This window comes from Peromyscus californicus, unplaced genomic scaffold, assembly GCF_007827085.1.
Source record: "Peromyscus californicus insignis strain IS unplaced genomic scaffold, ASM782708v3 Scaffold_21__1_contigs__length_65335640, whole genome shotgun sequence".
NCBI lineage: Eukaryota > Metazoa > Chordata > Mammalia > Rodentia > Cricetidae > Peromyscus > Peromyscus californicus.
Genome location: NW_026294514.1, coordinates 11,988,358 through 12,008,847, shown reverse-complemented (window position 1 = coordinate 12,008,847; position 20,490 = coordinate 11,988,358). Strand labels below are relative to the sequence as shown.

The following is a 20,490-nucleotide window of genomic DNA, read 5'->3' as shown; positions in this document are numbered from 1 at the left end:
TTAACAAGGCCAATATTTTCTTTGCACATCTGAGTATACAAATACCTAATAATTGTGATTAAGACGTGAGAAAGTTCAAATGAAAGTAGGATTAAGAGCCATAATGTCCAACTTTATCCCCAGAGAATTGTACTTAGGTATTATCAAATCAGCAGTGGACAAACACACTGGAATGGGAAGATTTGTTCAGTGCCCTGTATAGATAACATGAAAAGTAATATGGCCATTACAAAGCATGAAGACATTTGCAGAGAACCCAAGTTCCCTTCCAAGCATCTGCTTCAGGGAGCCCATATTGATTTGTAATTCTAGCTTCAGGGGGATTTGATATCTCAGGCCTCCATGGCTACCTGGCTCATATGCACACATTCCCCACCACACACACAGTTAAAATAAATCTTTAAAAATAATGAAGGCATGTATATGCAGGACTGTATGTATGTAAGATGTGTAAATGAAGTCATGTATATGCAAGACAGTGTGTAAGACATGTAAGTGAAGGGCTAATGTTTAGATAACGCTTGAATATTTCCTGGTGTATTCTTTTCCTGGAGTCTTAGGGTTTTATTGCTATGAAGAGACATCATGACCACAGCAGCTCTTATAAAGGAAAACAATTAATTGGGGGCTAGCTTACAGTGTCAGAGGTTTAGTCCATTGTCATCATGGCGGGAAGCAAGGCGGTATGCGGGCAGACATGGTGCTGGAGAAGTAGTTGAGAGCTCTACATCCAGATCTGAAGGTAAGTGGGTAGAGAGAGTGACACTGGCCCTGGCTTGAGCATCTGAAACCTCAAAGCCCACCTTCAGAGACACACTTCCTCCAACAAGGCCACACCTCCTCCAACATGGCCACACTGTAGGATACAAAGGGCCAGTGAAAGAACACCCTGGCCCTGAGACCAGAGCCAAGGAAACACACCCCGCCCCTAACCAACTCAGGACTTGAAATCCAACCAATCCCAGAACATGAAAATCAACCAATCCCTGAGCATGAAATTCAACCAATCTCTGAGCTTGTTCCAAGCTCAGGACTTGAGATCCTACCAATCTCCACCCTGAAAATCTTTACTCTGGAAAGCTCAGCCCCTAAGAAACCCTATATACCTGTTGTTTGGAGATGCCTTTTTCACCCTGGCAGAGGCAGCCACTCTCCTGGATTCCTCCCTCCCAATAAATCTTTTAAGTGAGGTTGGTTCCAACAACTTTCTTTTCCCAGAGTGGAGTGGAGCAGAGCTGTAACAACTTTTGCCAGAAGAAAGCAGATCTGTAACATTTTGATGAAGTGGAGCAGAGAGAGCTGCTACACTTAGGCTGGAAAACTTTCCCTTAGCAGAGCAGAACTCTAACACTTTGGCTGGGGAAACTTTCCCTTGCTGGAGCAGAGTTGTTACACTCAGGGGGAGCTGAGCCGAGCTGTAACATTTCTCAAAGCAGAGCAGAACTATAACCACCTGACTGGGGAAGCCCTCCCCTGCTGGAGCAGAGTTGTTACACTTGCGTTAGGGAAACCTTTGCCAGAGGAAGGACTGTAACACGTTGCTGGAGAAACAGTCCCCCCACTGGAACAGAGCTGTAACACTTCCGTTAGATACCTTTCCCTTAAGAGCTATAGGTATTCCTTGGCTTCTGACCACCAGGATATCTATCGGATCTGTAGCCCCTCTACACACTCCTAATAGTGCCTATGGGGAGCATTTTCATTCAAACCACCACACCTGGGCTCTTATAGAAGCCCTTCCTGGAACTCACTTTCCTAGTCCTTCCTGTCTAAGAGCTCTTCTGTCATCAAATGTTGATGCTTTTGTCCTGGGAGCTCTTAACTTCTTGGCCATCAGCTGGATAGTATTTACTTCTGCAAGGTTTGTCTAGCTGTGGAATGCTCGTGAAATACAGGCACAGTGCCGTCCTTCAAGAAATGGACAACTGTAATTAATGGGTCAATACAAATTACAGATCGAGATTAAGAATACTGAGGCAAACGTTCGGGTGTGGTTTGAGACTCCAAGGGAGTGGAAGATGTGAAATGCTTTTTAACTGGGAAGTGATGTGGTCCTGTTATGGCCATGCGGTTTTTAATTACTGAGTTTCTAACAGGAAGTTCTGAGAGCATGTAGTGTATGAACTGTCTGCCATCCTTCTGTCTGTTCACTTGGCCCTCACACAAGCTGTCCGTGTGTTGTAAGTGGTGGATGTAGGAAGGAGAGGCATCCCAAAATGGAGAGGAGGAATGAGTGGGACTCAGGACTTATTGGGTTGTCCTTAAGAGAATGCCATGTATAAAATCAGCCCATTGAAAGTCACAACCAACAAAACTTTTGTAACAATAAAAACTGTGGGTTATTCACATGCTAGAATATTCCAGACTGGACAATTTTAAATAGGCTCTAAATATCAAAATATGAAGTGCTCATGCCCTCCGAACTTAACTCAGGGACACACTGATTGCAGTTATTTGGGCCTTTCACCTCAACACAGATTTGTTTTGGGGAAGCCAGATGCCACCACAGCTTTGGCATCCCAAAGCTGCTTCCACAGTGCCCTCAAATTCTCCTCCCGTGGCTCATCTTGGAGGCAACGCCACCATATGTAGCATCTCATTGAATCTTTGGTAACTGAGAGCCTTAGAAAAAAAATCAAATGATTTTCCAACAAACTTGTGCATTAAATAAGTGAGCACTCATTTCATAGTCACCAGAGACTGTCAGTTCCTAAACTCTACATTTAATCCAGAGTGATAAATAAGACGAAGTCGGTTTACACATCTTAAGTCAGGAACTTCAGAAACTGTAGGAAAACAGCCACAGAATCCTGCTTATTTCTCTGTTTTTTTTTTTTTCCAGGAACATATGCCTAGACTAGACATTCATTTTCTCTGTACACTCAGCATAGAAATTCTTCACACAGTGGAAAGTGCTCTTTATTATATCGAATTAAGCATCATCTTTGGCTGGAGCTCCACAAACATCATTGCTTATAGTGCGCGTGAGTGATCAAAGATTACAAGGTATTTTGTAAATATGAAAATTTAAGAATTGCCCCCAATTTTCTATGTATTTTAGACACAGATGTTTATACTAGTAACCTGCTGAAGCTTTAAATCCATCTGAATATCTGCTTTTGTGCTTGAACCCCAGGCATTAGGCAACTGGGATGGACCATGGCTTACAGCATTTAGAATCCTCGTGTGGAACCTAAAAAGAAAAGTAAAAATAAATAAATAAATAAAATTTAAAAACAAAAGAAAAGCCGGGCGGTGGTGGCGCACGCCTTTAATCCCAGCACTCAGGAGGCAGAGCCAGGCGGATCTCTGTGAGTTCGAGGCCAGCCTAGTCTCCAAAGCGAGTTCCAGGAAAGGCGCAAAGCTACACAGAGAAACCCTGTCTCGAAAAACCAAAAAAAAAAAAAAAAAAAAAAAAAAAAAACAAAACAACAAAAAAAAAACAAAAGAAAAAACCCACCTAAAACAACTCATATAACTAATTGGTGGCAAAATAGTTTCTTATTCAAAAAGACATTTAACCTATTTATTTATCACAAATTATTTGCTTAACTTGTATAAGAATATGTTCTCTCTTTCTCAACAGGAATTAAGTAACTTTGGATTTAAAAAAAATCTAGCTCTTTGACATAATAATAAAGCAGAGACAAAATGTACACACTACTGGCTCCTCTGGAGAGAACCGATGGAGTGTTTTTAGATAGAACTGCAGATGCAGGGCATCCACATGGTCAAAGATGCACTTTCTCCACATACAACCCCAGACACGGTATCCCCATGGTCAAAGATGCACTTTCTCCACATAGAACCACAGACACAGGGCATCCCCATGGTCAAAGATGCACTTTCTCCACATAGAACCCCAGACACAGGGCATCCCCGTGGTCAAATAATGGAAAGATACGCTTTCTCCACAGTTAATCTTCTCTCCGGGTCCGTGACTTTGGTGATATGAGGTCTTATTAACTTAGGCAAACTGTAACCAGCCCAGAAGCAGAAGTTCTTCAGTGTGAGTGGAAGTAAATGTTCATCAAAATTGAAACAGAAAAGCAACTGAGAGCCAGAGAGTACTCCCTACGCACGTCACACTCATCCCATTTGCGCGTGGTGATTGATGAAAATGTAGACAACCTCTTCAAAAAGGGCCTGCCAAGTGAAGGGCTCACCCACAGAATTCAGTGACCTGCCCCACACCCCACCAAGAAAGATGTTTGCAAGTTTAAAGCGGGGCTTTTTTATTTTGGTGGGTTTTTGCTAAAGGAAGCAGAAATAAAACTCAGTATGAAAGCAATCTGACATGAAAAAGTCACCTCTTTCGGTTTCAAAAAGATGTAACCTTTAAAAAGCAGCAGCTAGTGTCAAGTGGGAACAGAAGAGGTATTAAAGGTGCAGTAAGAGAAGAAAAGATGACCGCAGAGGGAAACAGAACTTCTACTTAGTGGATGAAAACAGGAGAGGAAGGCCAGGACTGCTCACAGGTACGGCGGAGAAAAAGTTGATTGCACATAAAAGGGAGACACAGTCAGAGGCAGGAACATCCGCGAGAGTCCAGAGTGGACATGACCAGATTGAGATGCACCATGTGGGGAGAGGGGGCAGGGAAGGGAGAGAGGAGAAAGAGGAACCAGGTGCAGCAGCCAGGAGGCCAAAGGTACAAAAGGGGCAGGTAACCAAAATGTCTGGATTATATAGGAAGAGCTTCTGGGGGAAGAGCAGCCTCTGGGCTGAAGAGTTCTGGGTAAGGGACTGGGTATGCCACCATACCCTGTAATAGGTAGGGACTGAGGGATGCTGGGAGAACCTGGAAGTCAGGTCTGCTTTGATCTGTTAAATGGGCACCTCAGCTGTTTGTCCTGGGTTTGAAACTTAACACTTACGTCATCAGGTGTTGTCTTAAACAATCTTTTATCCAAGTAAAAGAAAGTTTACAGATGGACTTCATTAAATTCAGCAAGTCAAAATTGACCAGAGATGTGAATTCACCTTTGTTCTACAAAATAGAAATCCCCACAATTCCCTTCAATTCTTGTTGGTTCCCAATAAATCAAAAGTGTAAGCTGACATTGTTGTAGCGTAATTAGTTTAAAAGCCATTTTATTTCTTTAAATGTTTCCTTTATATGTCATGCAAAGGAGTAAGACAAAGAATTGACCTCCACAGAGGCTGGAGTTGGTGGGTCAACAGAGAGGCAGGTGAGAGGTGAGTAGATGGCAGATGATGTTGGATGGAGATGAGAGACAGATGATGGATAACAGATGATAGTGACCTTGTTGCACACACGCAAGAGCAGGATTTTCTCTGTGTGCTGCTGAAGAAAGTGTGACAACAGCAGAATTTTGATGTCTGCTCCACACCACTCGCTCTTGATACTTTCAAGGTGGGGCGTGGAGTTCTAGTTTTGCAAATTTCTGTTCTGCTGCTTTGGAAAGTGAGTGGGATGTAATCGGGACACTGATTTTCAAGGCTGTAAAACACACACAGATCTGCTGCTACAGGGCTCAGTGTCTAAGGAATTCTAGCAATGCATCCAGGTACCTGTGCTGGCCAGCAGCTCCTGGGCCTCTCCCGATGCACCTCTTTGCCTGATCCTAGGTTCAGCCTTCCTTCCCTGTAAACCCCCACCCTGAAAGCAGCACAGCCCTTTTGCAGTAGCAAATCCACTGTCCTGGGAGGCTGGCTGCTGGTGATCCAGTCCTCATCCGACACGAGCAGGGTTTTGACTCTGCTCTGTTTCAAAGATAGCAACATTGTTTCGTCGCTGCGGTTGGAAAAGCAGATCTTTGCATCAGTGGACTTAGACACACATTGCTGCAAAGTCAACTACGCACCTGTTCATATGTATCATGTCAAAACACAGATTCCTATGAGATTTACCCAGGGTTCCCCCCTCTCCCGCCCCCAAGCCCCCACTCGCCGCAGGTGGGTGAAAAACAAAATCTGTCTGGTGGGAGGGGGTTAAAACAGAACACTAGCACATCCCTCCTGGGACCCGAGCTTACAGATTGTCAAGTGGGAGCATTCAGGGCAAACCTGAGCCTTGCCTGTCGGGGGTGCCAGGGTTCACCAGCCTCACAAGTGCAGATTTCCTGGCTCGAGGCAGAGCTTGGGCACGGCGCACCTGGATCAAAACCACTCTTTGCTTCAACCAGGGCCCAGTGAGCAGCAGTCACCAGGCTCACGGTGGCCGTCAGGTGGGTGTTGGGATCCCTGCGTGTCTTTTCTCCCAGGTCAACAGGAGGCCCTCGAGGCCCACCCACCCGCCATCCTTTCCTTGGTCCCCTCTTCCCCTCTTCCCTCCCTCCTTCTTTTGTATTCTTTTCCTCCTCCTTTGATAAGGGCTTGTCGTGTAGCCCAGGATGACCCGGACCTCATTATATGGTTTAAGTTGACCTCTAACTCATGGCCATCCTCTTGCCTCGGTCTCCTAAGTGCCTTTCCTTGTCCACAAAGGCCTCCATTCCCACCCTTGTTGTAACAGTGACTGTGGAAGTGAGTGTGGGTCAGGGAAGGAAAGAACCAGGCAGCACGGCTGGATTTGGGGGGCATGGGGGCAGAGGCCTCTTGGAGTCTGGGGCACCTTCATCTGGGAGGGGTTATGGCGGTGTGGTTTTCAGGCCAGTAGTTTGCTCTGCTCAGAGTTGTGGTTGGGTGTGCTCATGTCCAGGGTGCACAGGACCTGGGGACCTCTACATCAAAGGCTGAGCCTGCCCTTTGCCACTCCCGCCTCAGGTCTGCCTGCCCGCCAGGTGCCCCCATGAAGCCCACCTGGCTCACTCCTTTCTCTTTCCTCTTCACCTCTCCTTCCCTTTTTCTTCTCTTTCTCCTCTCTTTACGATTTCACCCACAGGTGAATGTTATCTATTTTCACCATTCTAATTGCTAGTTTGCACTAATGACTCACAAATCTGTCTGACTCATAAATCTGCTCTCCAGTCAGTCCTGAGATAATCGCTTGTTAGCAAAATCCTTTGACTAACCGATTACTCGGCTGCAAGCCTAAAAGCGAATTCGCCACTCTCCTTTGAAGGATTTCCCGGCTGCCTATTGCTGTGAGAGGCAGGACGGCCTTCCCACTCATCCAGAGCACCACCTTGGATGCGCCTGGATTCTCAGCCGCTCTCCATAGAGTGGCAGGTACTGTGTGACCCTGCCTCGCCTTCAAATGCCATTAGCTCTACCCAGCTAAGTCTTTGTCACCTCTTAACTATCACGGCAGCTCCCAACTGTTTGCTCTCAAGCTAATTCATGCTATAGCGTCTATCTGTCGGGTTACATCCTTGAGTATGTCATTCCCATGATCACATTACCTCCAAAGGCCCGCCTGCCCCGGGGGAAGAAGCGAATTTACGTTTATGACCGTGTGGGGGGAGTTCAGGCTGCTGTCCTGGTTTACTCTGAGGATTTCCCTCTGCGCACTCTCCCCTCTCGGTGTTCTAAGACAGCCTGATGCTTTTCTCTTCTGCCCTGCGTCTGCTCTAGCTTCCCGCCACTGGGACTCCTTTCCCTCTCATCCCCCTGTCTCACTGTCACCCGTTAGCTGATGTTTTCTCTGTCACCTTCAGGAGGACTGCACTGGGCCCTGTCTACTCTGGTGCCTTCTTCCTACGTCACTTTCCTTTCAACCTTATGTCGTTATAGTTCTAAGTCCCAGGAGGTGGAGGTTTCGTTATGATTATCTGTGTCAATGCCTGGTCACCATTTGAAAGGTACATATAAGAATTAAATAAAATGTGTATAGGCATCTCAACACACACACACACACACCCCGTAATCCAATTGTGATTGGCTTGGTACACCTTTAGTTGAGACTATATTAAACATCTTTCACATGCGTTTTAGCATCTGTTTTCATCAACTCAGGTTTGTACAAGTATGGTGGCGTAGAGAAATTTCAGCTGACACCATATTGAGATAATGGGCCAGTATTTATGTGGCGTCCTGGCCAAACCCATGCATCTGTCCCTGCTTGCTACCGTGACTCAGTTAAAATTCTTCCTTCAATCAGTTCTCCGTTATGAAGTTGAGGTTAAGAAAATCAGAACACATAAGGGTAGAAGCTAGAGCCTTTTGGGGGGCATAACAAGATGGCCAATATAATGATCCTCAAAATGTTTGTTCAGTATGAGCCAGTACAGTGATAACCACTGTTAAACCCAAGTTCATTTCCTACTCAGAGGGATACAAGCATGCAGGTGTTTTCTTTCTTTTGAAGATGTAGTGAGTGGCTCAGCTGGGATTTGAACCCAATCATCTGATTTCAAAGCTAGGAACCCCAACCACTTTAGTTGGCCATTTTATAAAGTTCAATGATAGGAGCAAGAGAAACAGAACATGCCGCCTGCTCTCAGGGAGTCTGCCATCCAGTTGGGGACAAAGGATGGGTAAACAGCTCACACACGTCATCTTTGCGCCACCTGAGTGTGTAGTTCCCAGTGATGGAGGGTTTGTGTAGGAATCCCTGTTTCTGTGCCTGTCCTTTGCTAGACGTTGGATTCCTGGGAGCATGAACGTGCGTTGTTTACTGTGGCTGTCTCAGCCTAGCGCAATGCCTTGCTGCATGTAGTGGGTGTTTTGAATGCAGCCGCTAGGCTGAGCTGAACAGGTAAACGGGTGGGGGTGGGGGTGAGGGTGGGGTGGGGGCGGGGCTTTCCCAGAGGACGAATGAAATGACAGGAAGGAAGGCGTGGGCGGGGTCACTGGAAGGGGTCCGGGAGGAAGACCGCGTGAGGGGTGTATAAGGTGTTAGGGCTCCTCTCTTCCTTTCTAGTTCCCTCTCCTTCCTGAAGTTTGGACCTTGGGAAAGATTTTTTTTTTAAGCAATTAAAAATTTGCGCTCCTTCGTTGGCTCCTTACAGCCTCCAAATCACCACACGTGCCAACATCTCTCAGTCTTGACCTTTTCTCCTGAAGTCAAGATCTATATGGGATTGTGCACAGAAGCAACAACAGCCCCACAGAAAACCACGAGTGGAAGCCACACATGTTCTTAAAATTCCAAGTACTGGGCCAAGTGAGGTGGCACACACCTTTAATCACAGTACTAGGGAGGCAGAGGCAGTCAGATCTCTGAATTTGAGGCCCACGTGGTCTACATAGTGAGTTCCAGTACACCTAGGGCTATGTGGAGGGACATATACCCCATCTTAAGAAACAAAACAAACAAAACCAAACATAACCTCTAAAAGGTAAAAAAAAATTCTAGTACTCATATTTACCAAAGTGAAATTGGTGGCTATGGCTTTACATGTGGCTCTTACCCCCAAATTTCATGTGTTGGAAGCTTGGTCCCCAATGCATGGGTGTGGTATTAAGCCTTTGGGAGAGGTTTGATTGGAGGACCTTAGGTCATTGGAGGATGTAAGATGAATTGCTAAGTGATCTTATTAATAAAAAACCCAGTGCTACGTATTGGGGTGGAAACTGAAAGACTAGAGAAGCAGAACAAACCACAGCCAACCTCACCTCGCCAACTCCTCAGCCAACCCTGTTTCCATGAATCCTCAGATCGAAAGCCTCTGAGTCCTCACCCCCGAGGGTCTCAGTTGAACTGCTGCTAAAAAGCTTCTAGTTCCTGGTCCTCATGCCTTATGTACCTTTCTGCTTCCTGCCATCACTTCCTGGGGTTAAAGGCATGTCTTTCCCAAGCAAAGATATGAGATCTCAAGTGCTGGGATTAAAGGCGTGTGCCACCATGCCTGGCTCTGTTCTCAATGTGGCCTTGAACTCACAGAGATCTGGATGGATCTCTGCCTCCCAAATGCTAGGATTAAAGGTGTGGGCCACCACTGTCTGGCCTCTATGTCTAATCTAGTGGCTGGCTCTGTCCTCTGATCCCCAGATAAGTTTTATGTGTTAGAATACAAATAAAATATCACCACAGGAGGATACTTACGTAAAGTTAATTTTAGTTATAGTTAGCCGCAACCCAATATACCAAAATATTACCATTCTCATCATGTGAATAAAAAGTTACTCACCAAGCCATCTTTAAAATGTGGTGTGGATTCAGCACACATAGTGCACGGCAGTCTACACTAAGCTAGTTTCTAGGCTCTGTGGTCATATGTGGCTCACAGCTACAGCAGCAGGTAATGCCTGGCTTAAGACGTGATATCGAGTAGCCCCCTCTTCCTGCATAAGTGGTAGAGGGGGTGGATTGTGCCTGGAGATTGCTGTGCTGCTGAAAGAACAATAGTCTATTGCAGTTCTTTTGGGACCCAAGTGGGAAAAATCATTTTTAACTCTTTAAAACCCACATTCCCTTCTATAAATATAAGAATCCCATACCTTCCTACTCGAAAATTCTCAAAGCAACTTCCATTTTCCACAAGAAGGCATCCTGCTTGTGGGGGTTTGTGAAATTACCTTTGAACTGACCCATGTCCTCTGTCCCTGCGCTAAGAACCATGAAAGGGGTTGCAGACATTCACAGACAAGATGGACGGGGTCCCATACCAGGTCCGTAAACTGATCCTCGCAGGCCATTCGAATCAGCTCCGCTGTGGCCGGGCTGTTCATCGCCCACAGTGGGGGCAAGCCTCTCTCCTTTCGAGCTGCAGCCACAGCATCAACAATAGCAAAGAACACAGAAGAGCCCAGAAACAATCCAGCCTCACCGAGGCCCTGGGGAGGGGAAGACAAAATGAGAAGTCCTTTAGAAACCTGGCCTTGGGCAGCCAACCCATGGGGCAGGACACACGGACATGGGGACGGACGGACGGACACACACACACACACACACACACACACACACACACACACACACACATTCACACATGTCTACACACACACACCATGGAGCTGGCCTGAGCTGACTCAGTGCTTCTGAAGGGGTCACCCCCTTTTGGCCCTTATGTCCTTGTAGCAATCTCGCAGGTAGGCGGGTAGGCCCTCTGACAGAATCTGGGGTGTTTAACTGTGCCCAGTGCCTGGGTCATGGTGGGGTGTGGTTAATGCTTGCTCTACAAATCCACAAAGGACTCAGCATGTATTTTTTGGATTGCCTCTTCTAAACAATAGCCTACTTGGGGATCATTCATTTCTCAAGATGATGGCCTTTCCAACCACCCTTAGGATCCCTTCCAGAACAGGCCTGAACTCTGCTACGGGGCCAGTTTCTATTTGTTTAGGAAGCTTGTTGGGACTCAAAGGAGCCCCATTCTGGTGGTAATAATCCCAATGCTGGTTACACTTGCCAAATGATGATAGCCTGGCTAAGGCCTGGCATGCCCATGCCCAAGGGGACCATGTGGTTGCAGAAGAAGCCATCCACTGTGCCAACTGGGCTTTTAAGGGATGAGGAAGGCAGAGGAACAGCTTGTTAGTGGCTGACACTCTTAGAAGGGCCCGTGCCAAGGACTTATCTTTCTTGGTCTGAATTAAGTCAACAGCAGGGGTTCAAGCGCTTTCCCAAGGTTTGGAGAGAACTACGATGAGTCAAAACTTTTTCAAGGCACACCTGTGGACTCTATCCCATGGTGGATGGTGCCTGGCATTGAGAGTCTCTCAGTGCTGGGCAGTGGTAGCACTCTCCTTTAATCCCAGCACTCTGCGGGCAGAGGCAGGAAATCTCTGAGTTCGAGGCCAGCCTGGTCTACAGAGTGAGATCCAGGACAGGCACCAAAACTACACAGAGAAACCCTGTCTCAAAAAAAAAAAAAGAAAAGAAAAGAAAAAAAAAGAAAAAGAAAAGAAATGACTAGCTTTGATTCTGCCCCAGGGCATCAGTACAGAAACCACACCTGACTTCCTTGCCTGCTGCCCACCACCCTACAGATCTTGAATTTGTCAGTTCTACAACCATGTGAGCCAATTCCTTAAAATAAATCTCTGTGTGTATAGATTTATAGACACACATATGTAGATTCACATGCAAATATACATATCGACACACATGCATACATACATAACACACATGTCTAACATAAACACATACGTGTATCTCCAATACCCAGAAAGAAGCCATTGGTCCTGTTTGTCTAGAGAACTGATGCAGGGCAACATTGCGAAGGTGTTGGGAAGGGGGAAGAGCTGGCTTCATCCAAGGGACTGAAAAAGCTATGTAACTTCACCACGGAAAGGACGGTACAAGAAAGAAGCCTTGGTAACGATTGCCAGGGTGACTATGCAGGGCTCTGGAAGCCATGTTCAGAGCTGTGACTTATTGTCAACTCAAGGGAAGCCATCAAAGGATTTCTACTCTGAATCATATACCTTTCTTCCCAGCCTTGTACTCTGTGGTTAATCTGTTGCCTTAACACATCAAGTATGCCTTAACTCACATAACACGCCAAAGAAATCCTTCAAGCAGTGACTAATGCTGAGAACTAGCTGGTGGATAGGTGGGGGAAGATCCAAGGCCTTTGAGGACGTTATTATTCCACATATACTGGTCCAGTCAGCTCTTCAGGTCTGCCCTCCTCAATAGATGGGTCTCCTTGGCAGGAGAAGCCATCAGGTTCTCATGCTATAACCCCTTGTCCTCGATGGGTCAGAGTGATGGAGATAGGCAAAAGGGATCTTGTGGCTGTGTTTCTGTATAGTCGTGACACGTGACGATGGGGATATGTTATGAGAAATCTGAAACTGAGCCATTTTGTCCTTCAACTACACAAAGAAGGCAGCTACAGGATCACCAAGCTGTAGAGTCTGACAGGTTTGCCTTTGTGTAGGTGGTCCATCATTGCATCAAATATGATCACATGGCAGATGGCCGTCCCTGTCTCCTTCATGTGCTGGCAAGCCTTCCCATTTGTGTTAGACTACTTATGCCTTTTAGAAACTGGGGGAGTGAGTGCCCTGTACTCTGAGTGCTCTGCACGGGCTTAGGTGGCTACAAGTGGCAGAACTGGGTCAGGTGGAGTTTTTCAGGCTTAGACAACATGGCTTAGGACCCCAAACCTGAGCTGAATGCTCCTGAGAAAGCCGAGTGTCTAGGTCTGGGGGAGAGAGATTGACATTAGAATCAATCCAGAGTCTACATAACCCCTTTCCCCCCAATCTAAGTATACCAGGCTCTAGAGCTAATTGCACCCTAGAAAATTACTCAAATTTCCAGAGACTGGCACGTGAACCATACCCATTTCCTTAATTTATGAGGAGCAATTAGACTATACACACAATCCTGGGCTGGCAACTTTCCACCATCAAATCCACAGGGGACGTACTTGGTGATCAAAGACTCCTCAAGAGGCTTAAATTAGCCAGAAATACATGACTGATTGTCTATCATGGACACCAGGAAAGCCTTGATGAACAATGCCACCACCTTGACCCAAAATAGGGATTGTGTCTTTCATGGTTAAAGTTCAACTGTCATATTCAGGTATTTTTGAATATTCAATGAAAGACTGACTATCTGACATGGATGAGCTCTTGCTTATTAGTTAAGACAACGGCACAGAATGAATGATTGCCTCATCTTCATTGTTAACCTAACTGGATTAGCATCACCTAGAAAACTGGGGAGGCACATGTTTGGATATGCTTGTGAATACTTTTCCAGATAGGATTCACCCAGGGGTAGAGAGAGCTGATCTGAATGCGGGTTGCACCATCCTGTGGGCCGGAGTGTCAGAGAAAATAAGAAGGGGACAAAGGAGAAAAGAAACCGAGAGTCAGGACCCCTACTTCTCTGCTCCCTGGCTACCGTGAACTGGTCTGCCTGCCATGATGTAGTAGATCTTCTGAAGCTACGATTCAAAATGAATCTTGCTTTTAAGTCCTTTCTGCCAGGTATTATCTGTCACAGCCACGCACAAGTGACTGACATACCTAAGTGACATTAGCAGCTAGCATCGTCCTCAGCTGACTTTGAACAGACCACTGCCACACTTTCTGCACGGGTAGTGTCCTTAACCTTTGAGGTCTACAAAGCCTGCACGTCCATTGTCACATTTTAGATATGGAGACCGGGACTCGGGTAACTTATAAGGAAGGAATTGGGTCATATTCCCAAACGTTATAACATGCCCTACTGCGTTTAGCGTCAGCGTCTCCCACACACTGGTTGTGTCTACTGGTTACTGTTGTTGGAACATGTCTGCCTAAGGTCATGTGCTGACAACTCATTCTCTATACATTGCAAGGTTGTTAGGTCATCAGGGTTCCGCCTTCATGAATGAATTAATGTTATGGCAGGAGTGGGTATGCTATAAAGGTGAGCTTGGCCTTTTTTTTTGGTCTTAGCATTCTGTATCTTCTACCATGGCATAAAGCAGCAAGAAGTCACCACCAGGGGTGACTCATTAATTTTGGACTTTGCCAGCTTTGAGACTGAACTAAGTTCCTTGTAAGTTACCCAGTCTCAAGTATTCTGATACAGCAACACAGAACAGATTAAATCATCAAACCCTGACTCTTCCGGCTATTCAGGTTACGGGATGAGCTCTCCTGTCCTGCCGTTTGGTATTGAGCAATGTCACAGGTGTCTCTACCCATTCTTATTATGTAGAACTCCCTCGCTGCCTTAGAAGGCACCCCCTTTCTCCTGGTTGACATAAAACAACCACATGACTTAGGTGAACACACCTTGGGTACAGTCCTACACTGATGATGTATTTTGATCAGTGATGGACAGGATATGCAACAGTGGTCCCACATGTTTATAAGGGAGCTCAATAATTGTTTAGTGACATCATGACCAGGTGACACCATGGCACCACATGTTGTCCAGGTGTTTGTGAGGACGCTGATCTCGACAGAACACTGTTCTGCCAGTTGTACAAAACTTCCACAATACAAGTACCCGCAGTACACAATACTTGGTAATCAACAACTGTGCTCTAGTTTCATGTTTGCCTTATTTTGTTGCTATTTTAGAATACACTTACATTTGTCTTAAAAAGCTGACTGTGAACCAGAATGCTGTGTCATATTGGCAGCAGCTTCGTGTAGCATGTTTACTGTGTTTCCCAGGTACCTAGAGGGACCATGTCAAGTGACGGATGCATACCATTTAAGTTTGTGTGGTATATGCTATGATATTCCTATGGAATCACCGAACCCAAATTTCTTGGAACGTACCCTCATTGTGAAGCAATGTGCAATTGTGCTGGGCTGTGGAGAAGCACCCAAGACAAGTGCAGAGACTCAGTCTCTCCACATGTGCAGATGAAGTCATAATTGCTACAGACTCTCAGAGGACAAATGCCCCTGAGGTCCAAACACTATGCTAAAGGACAGCCCTGACAAGCCCAGCCTTTGGACGAGGGTCTTCCTACTCTTCTATGACCCTAATGGGGACAGTGTAAGGTGGGGAGGAAGGGGAAGCCAGGAGAAAATGATGGGTAGTGCTCTACATCAAGAAGTGTCTTCTAACCTACACTCAGCTTGATTGAAAATAAACACCTGACAGGTGGAGCGTAGTGAGGATTTTGAAATATCGTGTGACCTGCTCCCCCTGGCTGTGAAACTGCACAGGTGACAGTCCCTCGAGTTTGGCAACCAGGTGGACTATTCCAGGGTTACAGACCGTCACCATCCAGGAGGGCAGTGTGCCATCCCTGATCTCCTTCTCAGGGTATGAATAGGTACATTCTCCTGGGAAGAGGTAAGTGCAAGGGTCACAGGCCATGTTCATGGCCCCGAGCAGGGTCTGCAGCAGACCAGCCTTGTAAACATGTGCACAGAGTTCTACAGGATGTTGCTTGTCTCTGGTTCCTGCCATCTAGTTCACAAGAATTGACTTTTCCCAGAGCAGGTTATTTCAATGCTATGAAAAACGGATTCTGGCAAAATACTTGTGATCTTCTTAATTTTCCTTTAGTGAAGTCCAGTTAAAAGAGAAAACCTCATGTGGTGATACAAGCCCCTAGTTCTTGAGTAGCCTTTTATGAAGTCATTCATAATTTATGAATTATGAAACTAAAAATTGTTTAGTTTAGCTAGGTGGTGGTGGTGGTGGTGGTGGTGGTGGTGGTGGCGGCGGTGGCGGCAGCAGCAGCAGCAGCAGCGGCACACGCCTTCAATCCTAGCACTCAGGAGGCAGAGGCAGGCAAATCTCTATGAGTTTGAGGCCAGCATGGTCTAGAGCAAGTTCTAAGACATCCAAGGCTACACAGAGAAACCGTGTCTTGAAAAACCAAACCAAACCAAACAAATCAAAAACCAACCAACCAAAAACCAGTTATTTACTTTGAAACTTACTCTGGAATGGATTTAAGCTTGTGACATTTGTTAAGGCTGAATGAGGAGTTTACACCTCACTCTATGTTGCTTACAAGACAAATTATATTGATAATGCTTCTGACAAGAAATAGTATATGCATATTTCAGAGCAGTGTTTCACCAAATTTCTTTTTATTATACATTGTCTCTTATTAAACTTCATTAAATTGGTGATTGGTTGCTGTGGATGATTGATTGATTGATAAATAAAATGCTGATTGGCCAGTAGCCAGGCAGGAAGTATAGGCAGGACAAAGAGGGAGAATAATTCTGGGAAGTGGAAGGCTGAGGCAGAGAGATGCTGCCAGCCACCATGACGAGAAGATACCAGTAAGCCATGAGCTGAGAACTTATAGACTAATAGAAATGGGTTAATTTAAGATATAAGAACAGCTAGCAAGAAGCCTGAGCCATTAGGCCAAACAGTTTAAATAATATAAGCATCTGTGTGTTTATTTTATAAGTGGGCTACGGGACTGTGGGGGCTTGGTGGAACTCGAAGAGAAACTCTCCAGCTACAATTGGTGGTTTAGTAAGTTCATTTTATGATTCTCTCCTAGACTGTTCACAATATTCAAGGTACTGAGGGTGAGTGTGTGTGTGTGTGGTATGTGTGTGGTATGTGCGTATGTAGTGTGTGTGGAGTGTATGTGTATGGTGGTGGTGGTGGTGTGTGTGTGTACAAACACAGAAGCCGATGGATAGAATAATTTTTTGGGATAGCCATAGATGCGGTTTGGATGGAGAAAGACAAAGATCAGTTCAACCCATTTAATGCGTACTATATGTTTCTCATGTTTAGCCCCTGCTTTGGGACTGTAAGACACAAGGGGGGGGGGCAATACAGCTGTGTTCCTCCAATGCTCACAGCTAGCTCCTTACTAGTGGGTGAGGTTATGCATCTATAGAAAGTTGGTCAGAGAAATAGGAATCACCAGTAAGAAAAAGCAAAGAGCAGGCAGAGGCACACAGGAGAGGCAAGGGTTGTGCCCCGCCCCCCCGGAGACTGAGAGAGGTCAGTAGAAGAAATCCAATGAAAGTCAAGTAGGTTAAGGGCTAGAGAGAGGTCCTTCATTGCACCCAGCAGCACTGAGGTCTCTGGGGACAGTCGTTTAAACAGCATGGTGGGATGGAAGGCAGATTACAGAGCTGAGAAATGAGTAGGTTATACGCTAAATTAACATGCTCAAATGTAATGTGATCTAGGGTGAGAAGTGTGAAATGACTTTAGTTGAAAAGTATCGCCTTGGTCTTATTTACATTTCTCTGTTCACGCCCCCATCCTCTCAGGGTTTCCACACATTACAAACAGTGACCAATTCTCCAGTCCTGCAGGTGGAAAGCACCACCATGACTATTCAAAGGATGATTATTATTTTTTTTTTCAAGACAGAGTTTCTCTGTTTATCCCTGGCTGTCCAGGAACTTACTTTATAGACCAGTCTGGCCTCAAACTCAGAGATCCACCTGCCTCTGCCTCCCGAGTGCTGGGATTAAAGGCATGCACCACCACCTCCTGGCTACAGAGGAGGATGTCAATACAGCCTTTTTTCTTTTGTGATACTGGGGATAGAACACAGGGGCTTGTGCATGCCAATCAAGTGCTCCTCCACTGAGCTACATCATCACTCCTACACTTGATCTCAGCCAAAAGACAGAGAAGCGATTACACATCACGCCTCTGTCCACTTTCTTTGGCTACTGTTTGGAACATGTACAGATAAATGGCAAGCTGAACGAAGCCTGACCATATGTACTTACCTTAGAAGAGTAGATGGCTTTTGGATTTTGGGTTGGTGTCAGCAGGGACACATGGAATTCTTCGGGGATATCGGTAACTGAAGGTATTTTGTACTGACTCGGACCACGGGTATATAGGACTCCTTCAGGGGAATATTTCAGCTCCTCTAGAGTGTAAAGTCCAAGACCTTGAACAAAGGCGCCTTCAATCTGAGACACAGAAATGGATGAATGTCATCTTTGAAATGATGTGCTGACTTTCCAAACATCAGCCAAGGATGTCATCTTTCAAAAGACTGATTCCCTCTGGAGTCTAGGTCTCTTAGCTCCACGTGTTCTGCCTGCAGGTGTGAACAACGGCCTCTGAAACCCCTGGGTAGATTTCAGAAAACTAACAGGACTTGTTGCAGAAACAATAACGCTTATCTTTAATGGTTGGATAAGTCATTTGCATAGCAGTGATCTTAGAAACAGATGTCTGATGCCCCTGTGGGACCTGCAACAAGTTATTTGTACCCCCAAGTCATTCAATGAATGGAAAGACCTTTCTTTTTCTGGTTGCTAGAATGCCCATTCTGAGGATGACAGCAGGTCTTGGATCTGTTCTTTCTCAGGGAAGAGTTTTTCAGCACATACTTTTAGCAATGGGTCTGTATCAGATCACCTCTACACCCTTTGCCTCATTCCAAAGTCAAAATTTTAACATCATTTGATCATTATTTTTTTAGTTCAATAGCTATTTTTTTTTTCTTCCCGGAGCTGAGGACCGAACCCAGGGCCTTGCACTTGCTAGGCAAGCGCTCTACCACTGAGCTATAAATCCCCAGCCCCAAGTTCAATAGCTATTTGAGTTGAATCTAACTCCACAAAAATGAGAGTCAAGAAAAAAAAACAGTGTTTTCCAGAGGACCTCGTTTCCATTCCCAGCACCCACATGGTCGCTCACAACTGTCTGTAATCCAGTTCCAGGGAATCTAAAGGCCTCTTCTGGCCTCTGTGGGCACCAGGCACACATGTGGTCCACAGACATGCATGCAGGCAAAACACTCACACACATAAAACAAACAAAAAAAATCAGTGTTGGGGACTATGTCTACAAATGTTGTGTGGAAAGAGACTTTTCAACACTGTTACAAATGTTGTGTGGAAAGAGACTTTCAAACACTGTCTTTGTTCATATTGTAATGTACTGAATATTGGGGTTACGTTAAAACCATAGTGAATACACGCGTGTGATCCTTCCCTGTGGAGTTAAAGCCCTCAAGCTCCCCCACTCCTGCTTTCTCCTCTCTCTCTTCTTCCTCTCTCCCTCTCATGATCCTGACGCTTATGTGGTTTCAACTACCACTGTCCCTCCAACCACTTCCAAACATATGACTTCTGCCCAGGGCCTGAAGACCAGTGTTCTTCTTGGTGGTTTCACTGGGGTCTCTCATAAGCAACTTCAAGTCAACACACCCAAGTGGAACCCATACTCCTGTCTTTGAAGTGTGCACTCTTTTACTCACATTCCCACTCCTTGGGATACATTATTATGTGTAAGACAATGAAAAGAAGAAGACAGTGAAAACAATCTTAGTGAATAGATAAACTATTTAGTGATACCCAGAAAACAGAGTTGCTTCCTTCAGCCTGTATCCAGAGCAGGTGAAAATGTGGTTAGTGTTTGAAGTATTTGGATATTACCTCACCAACAAGGTATTGCCTACCTGGCCTATGTCCAGAGCAGGGTTTATACTGAAAGATCCATCCATAACAATGTCAGTCCTGATGTTCTGTGGAGAACAAAAACGTGATTGCTGTATATACTCCTCTTATCAACAATAAATGTTTTCTTTGATTAGGGCATAAGAGGTGATTCTAAAGGACCACGACCAAGTTCTACTATTGGTAAAGGTCATAAGAATACCATATGTTATTAATTAAGAGGTGCTCCTTGGGATAAATACGAACCAGGTATTGTTGAGTAAGTGATGACCATAGAGTTATTGACATGGAGTCTGCTAGAATTTTTAAAGTTCACAAGTACCAGAGATGAGCCCACCTTCCTACAAATTTGAGGTTGTGAAATTTTACCTTGCTCAATCCTAATATTATACAGCCACTTGAAATAATGGTTATGAAGTAATAATGTGTAAAGTGGTCATGACAGCCAATGAAATAAAGAAAACAAGGCCATAAAATTATATACACAGATGAGAACACTCATCAAAACATCAAGGTCCAGTAACCAAAATGTATTATTTTGACTAACCTAGTTAAAATACACAATCAGAACTCACCAACATGTCCTAACTCATTCTAACGCAGACCTCCCCTTTTTCCCTCTTAAAATTAACACTTGTAAAGCTGTTTGCTGCTGTTTCTGCCCGATTCAAATTCAGCCACCTCGTCTCTTTGCCTTGCTTAATAAAGAATCTCCTTGTATTTTGTTTGTGCTTGGAACAACACCACCAACAAAAAGTAAATTATCAGAATTAAATATTTTAAAAATACATGGCATGCTATTTTAAAATAGTAATATTGTAGAAGAGGTTTTAAAAGCATGTTATTTTGTGTTGAAAATTTGTGGCAGGGGGTTTT

The 20,490-nt window shown here is 45.1% G+C and overlaps 1 protein-coding gene across 2 annotated transcripts in view; it reads right to left on the bottom strand.

Moving 5' to 3' along the window:
* Positions 1–20,490, bottom strand: part of LOC128117541 (aldehyde oxidase 3) — a 91,821-nt gene continuing 71,331 nt past the window's right edge. The window contains exons 32-35 of one of the 2 annotated variants that reach the window (XM_052749506.1): positions 19,617–19,682; positions 17,929–18,117; positions 10,456–10,623; positions 1–3,193 (exon numbers count right to left, since the gene is read on the bottom strand). In XM_052749506.1, the coding sequence (XP_052605466.1) occupies positions 3,140–3,193; positions 10,456–10,623; positions 17,929–18,117; positions 19,617–19,682 (477 nt within the window). In that variant the 3' untranslated portion in view covers positions 1–3,139. The remainder of the gene's footprint in view (positions 3,194–10,455; positions 10,624–17,928; positions 18,118–19,616; positions 19,683–20,490) is intronic. The other variant, XM_052749507.1, reaches the window with a different exon arrangement.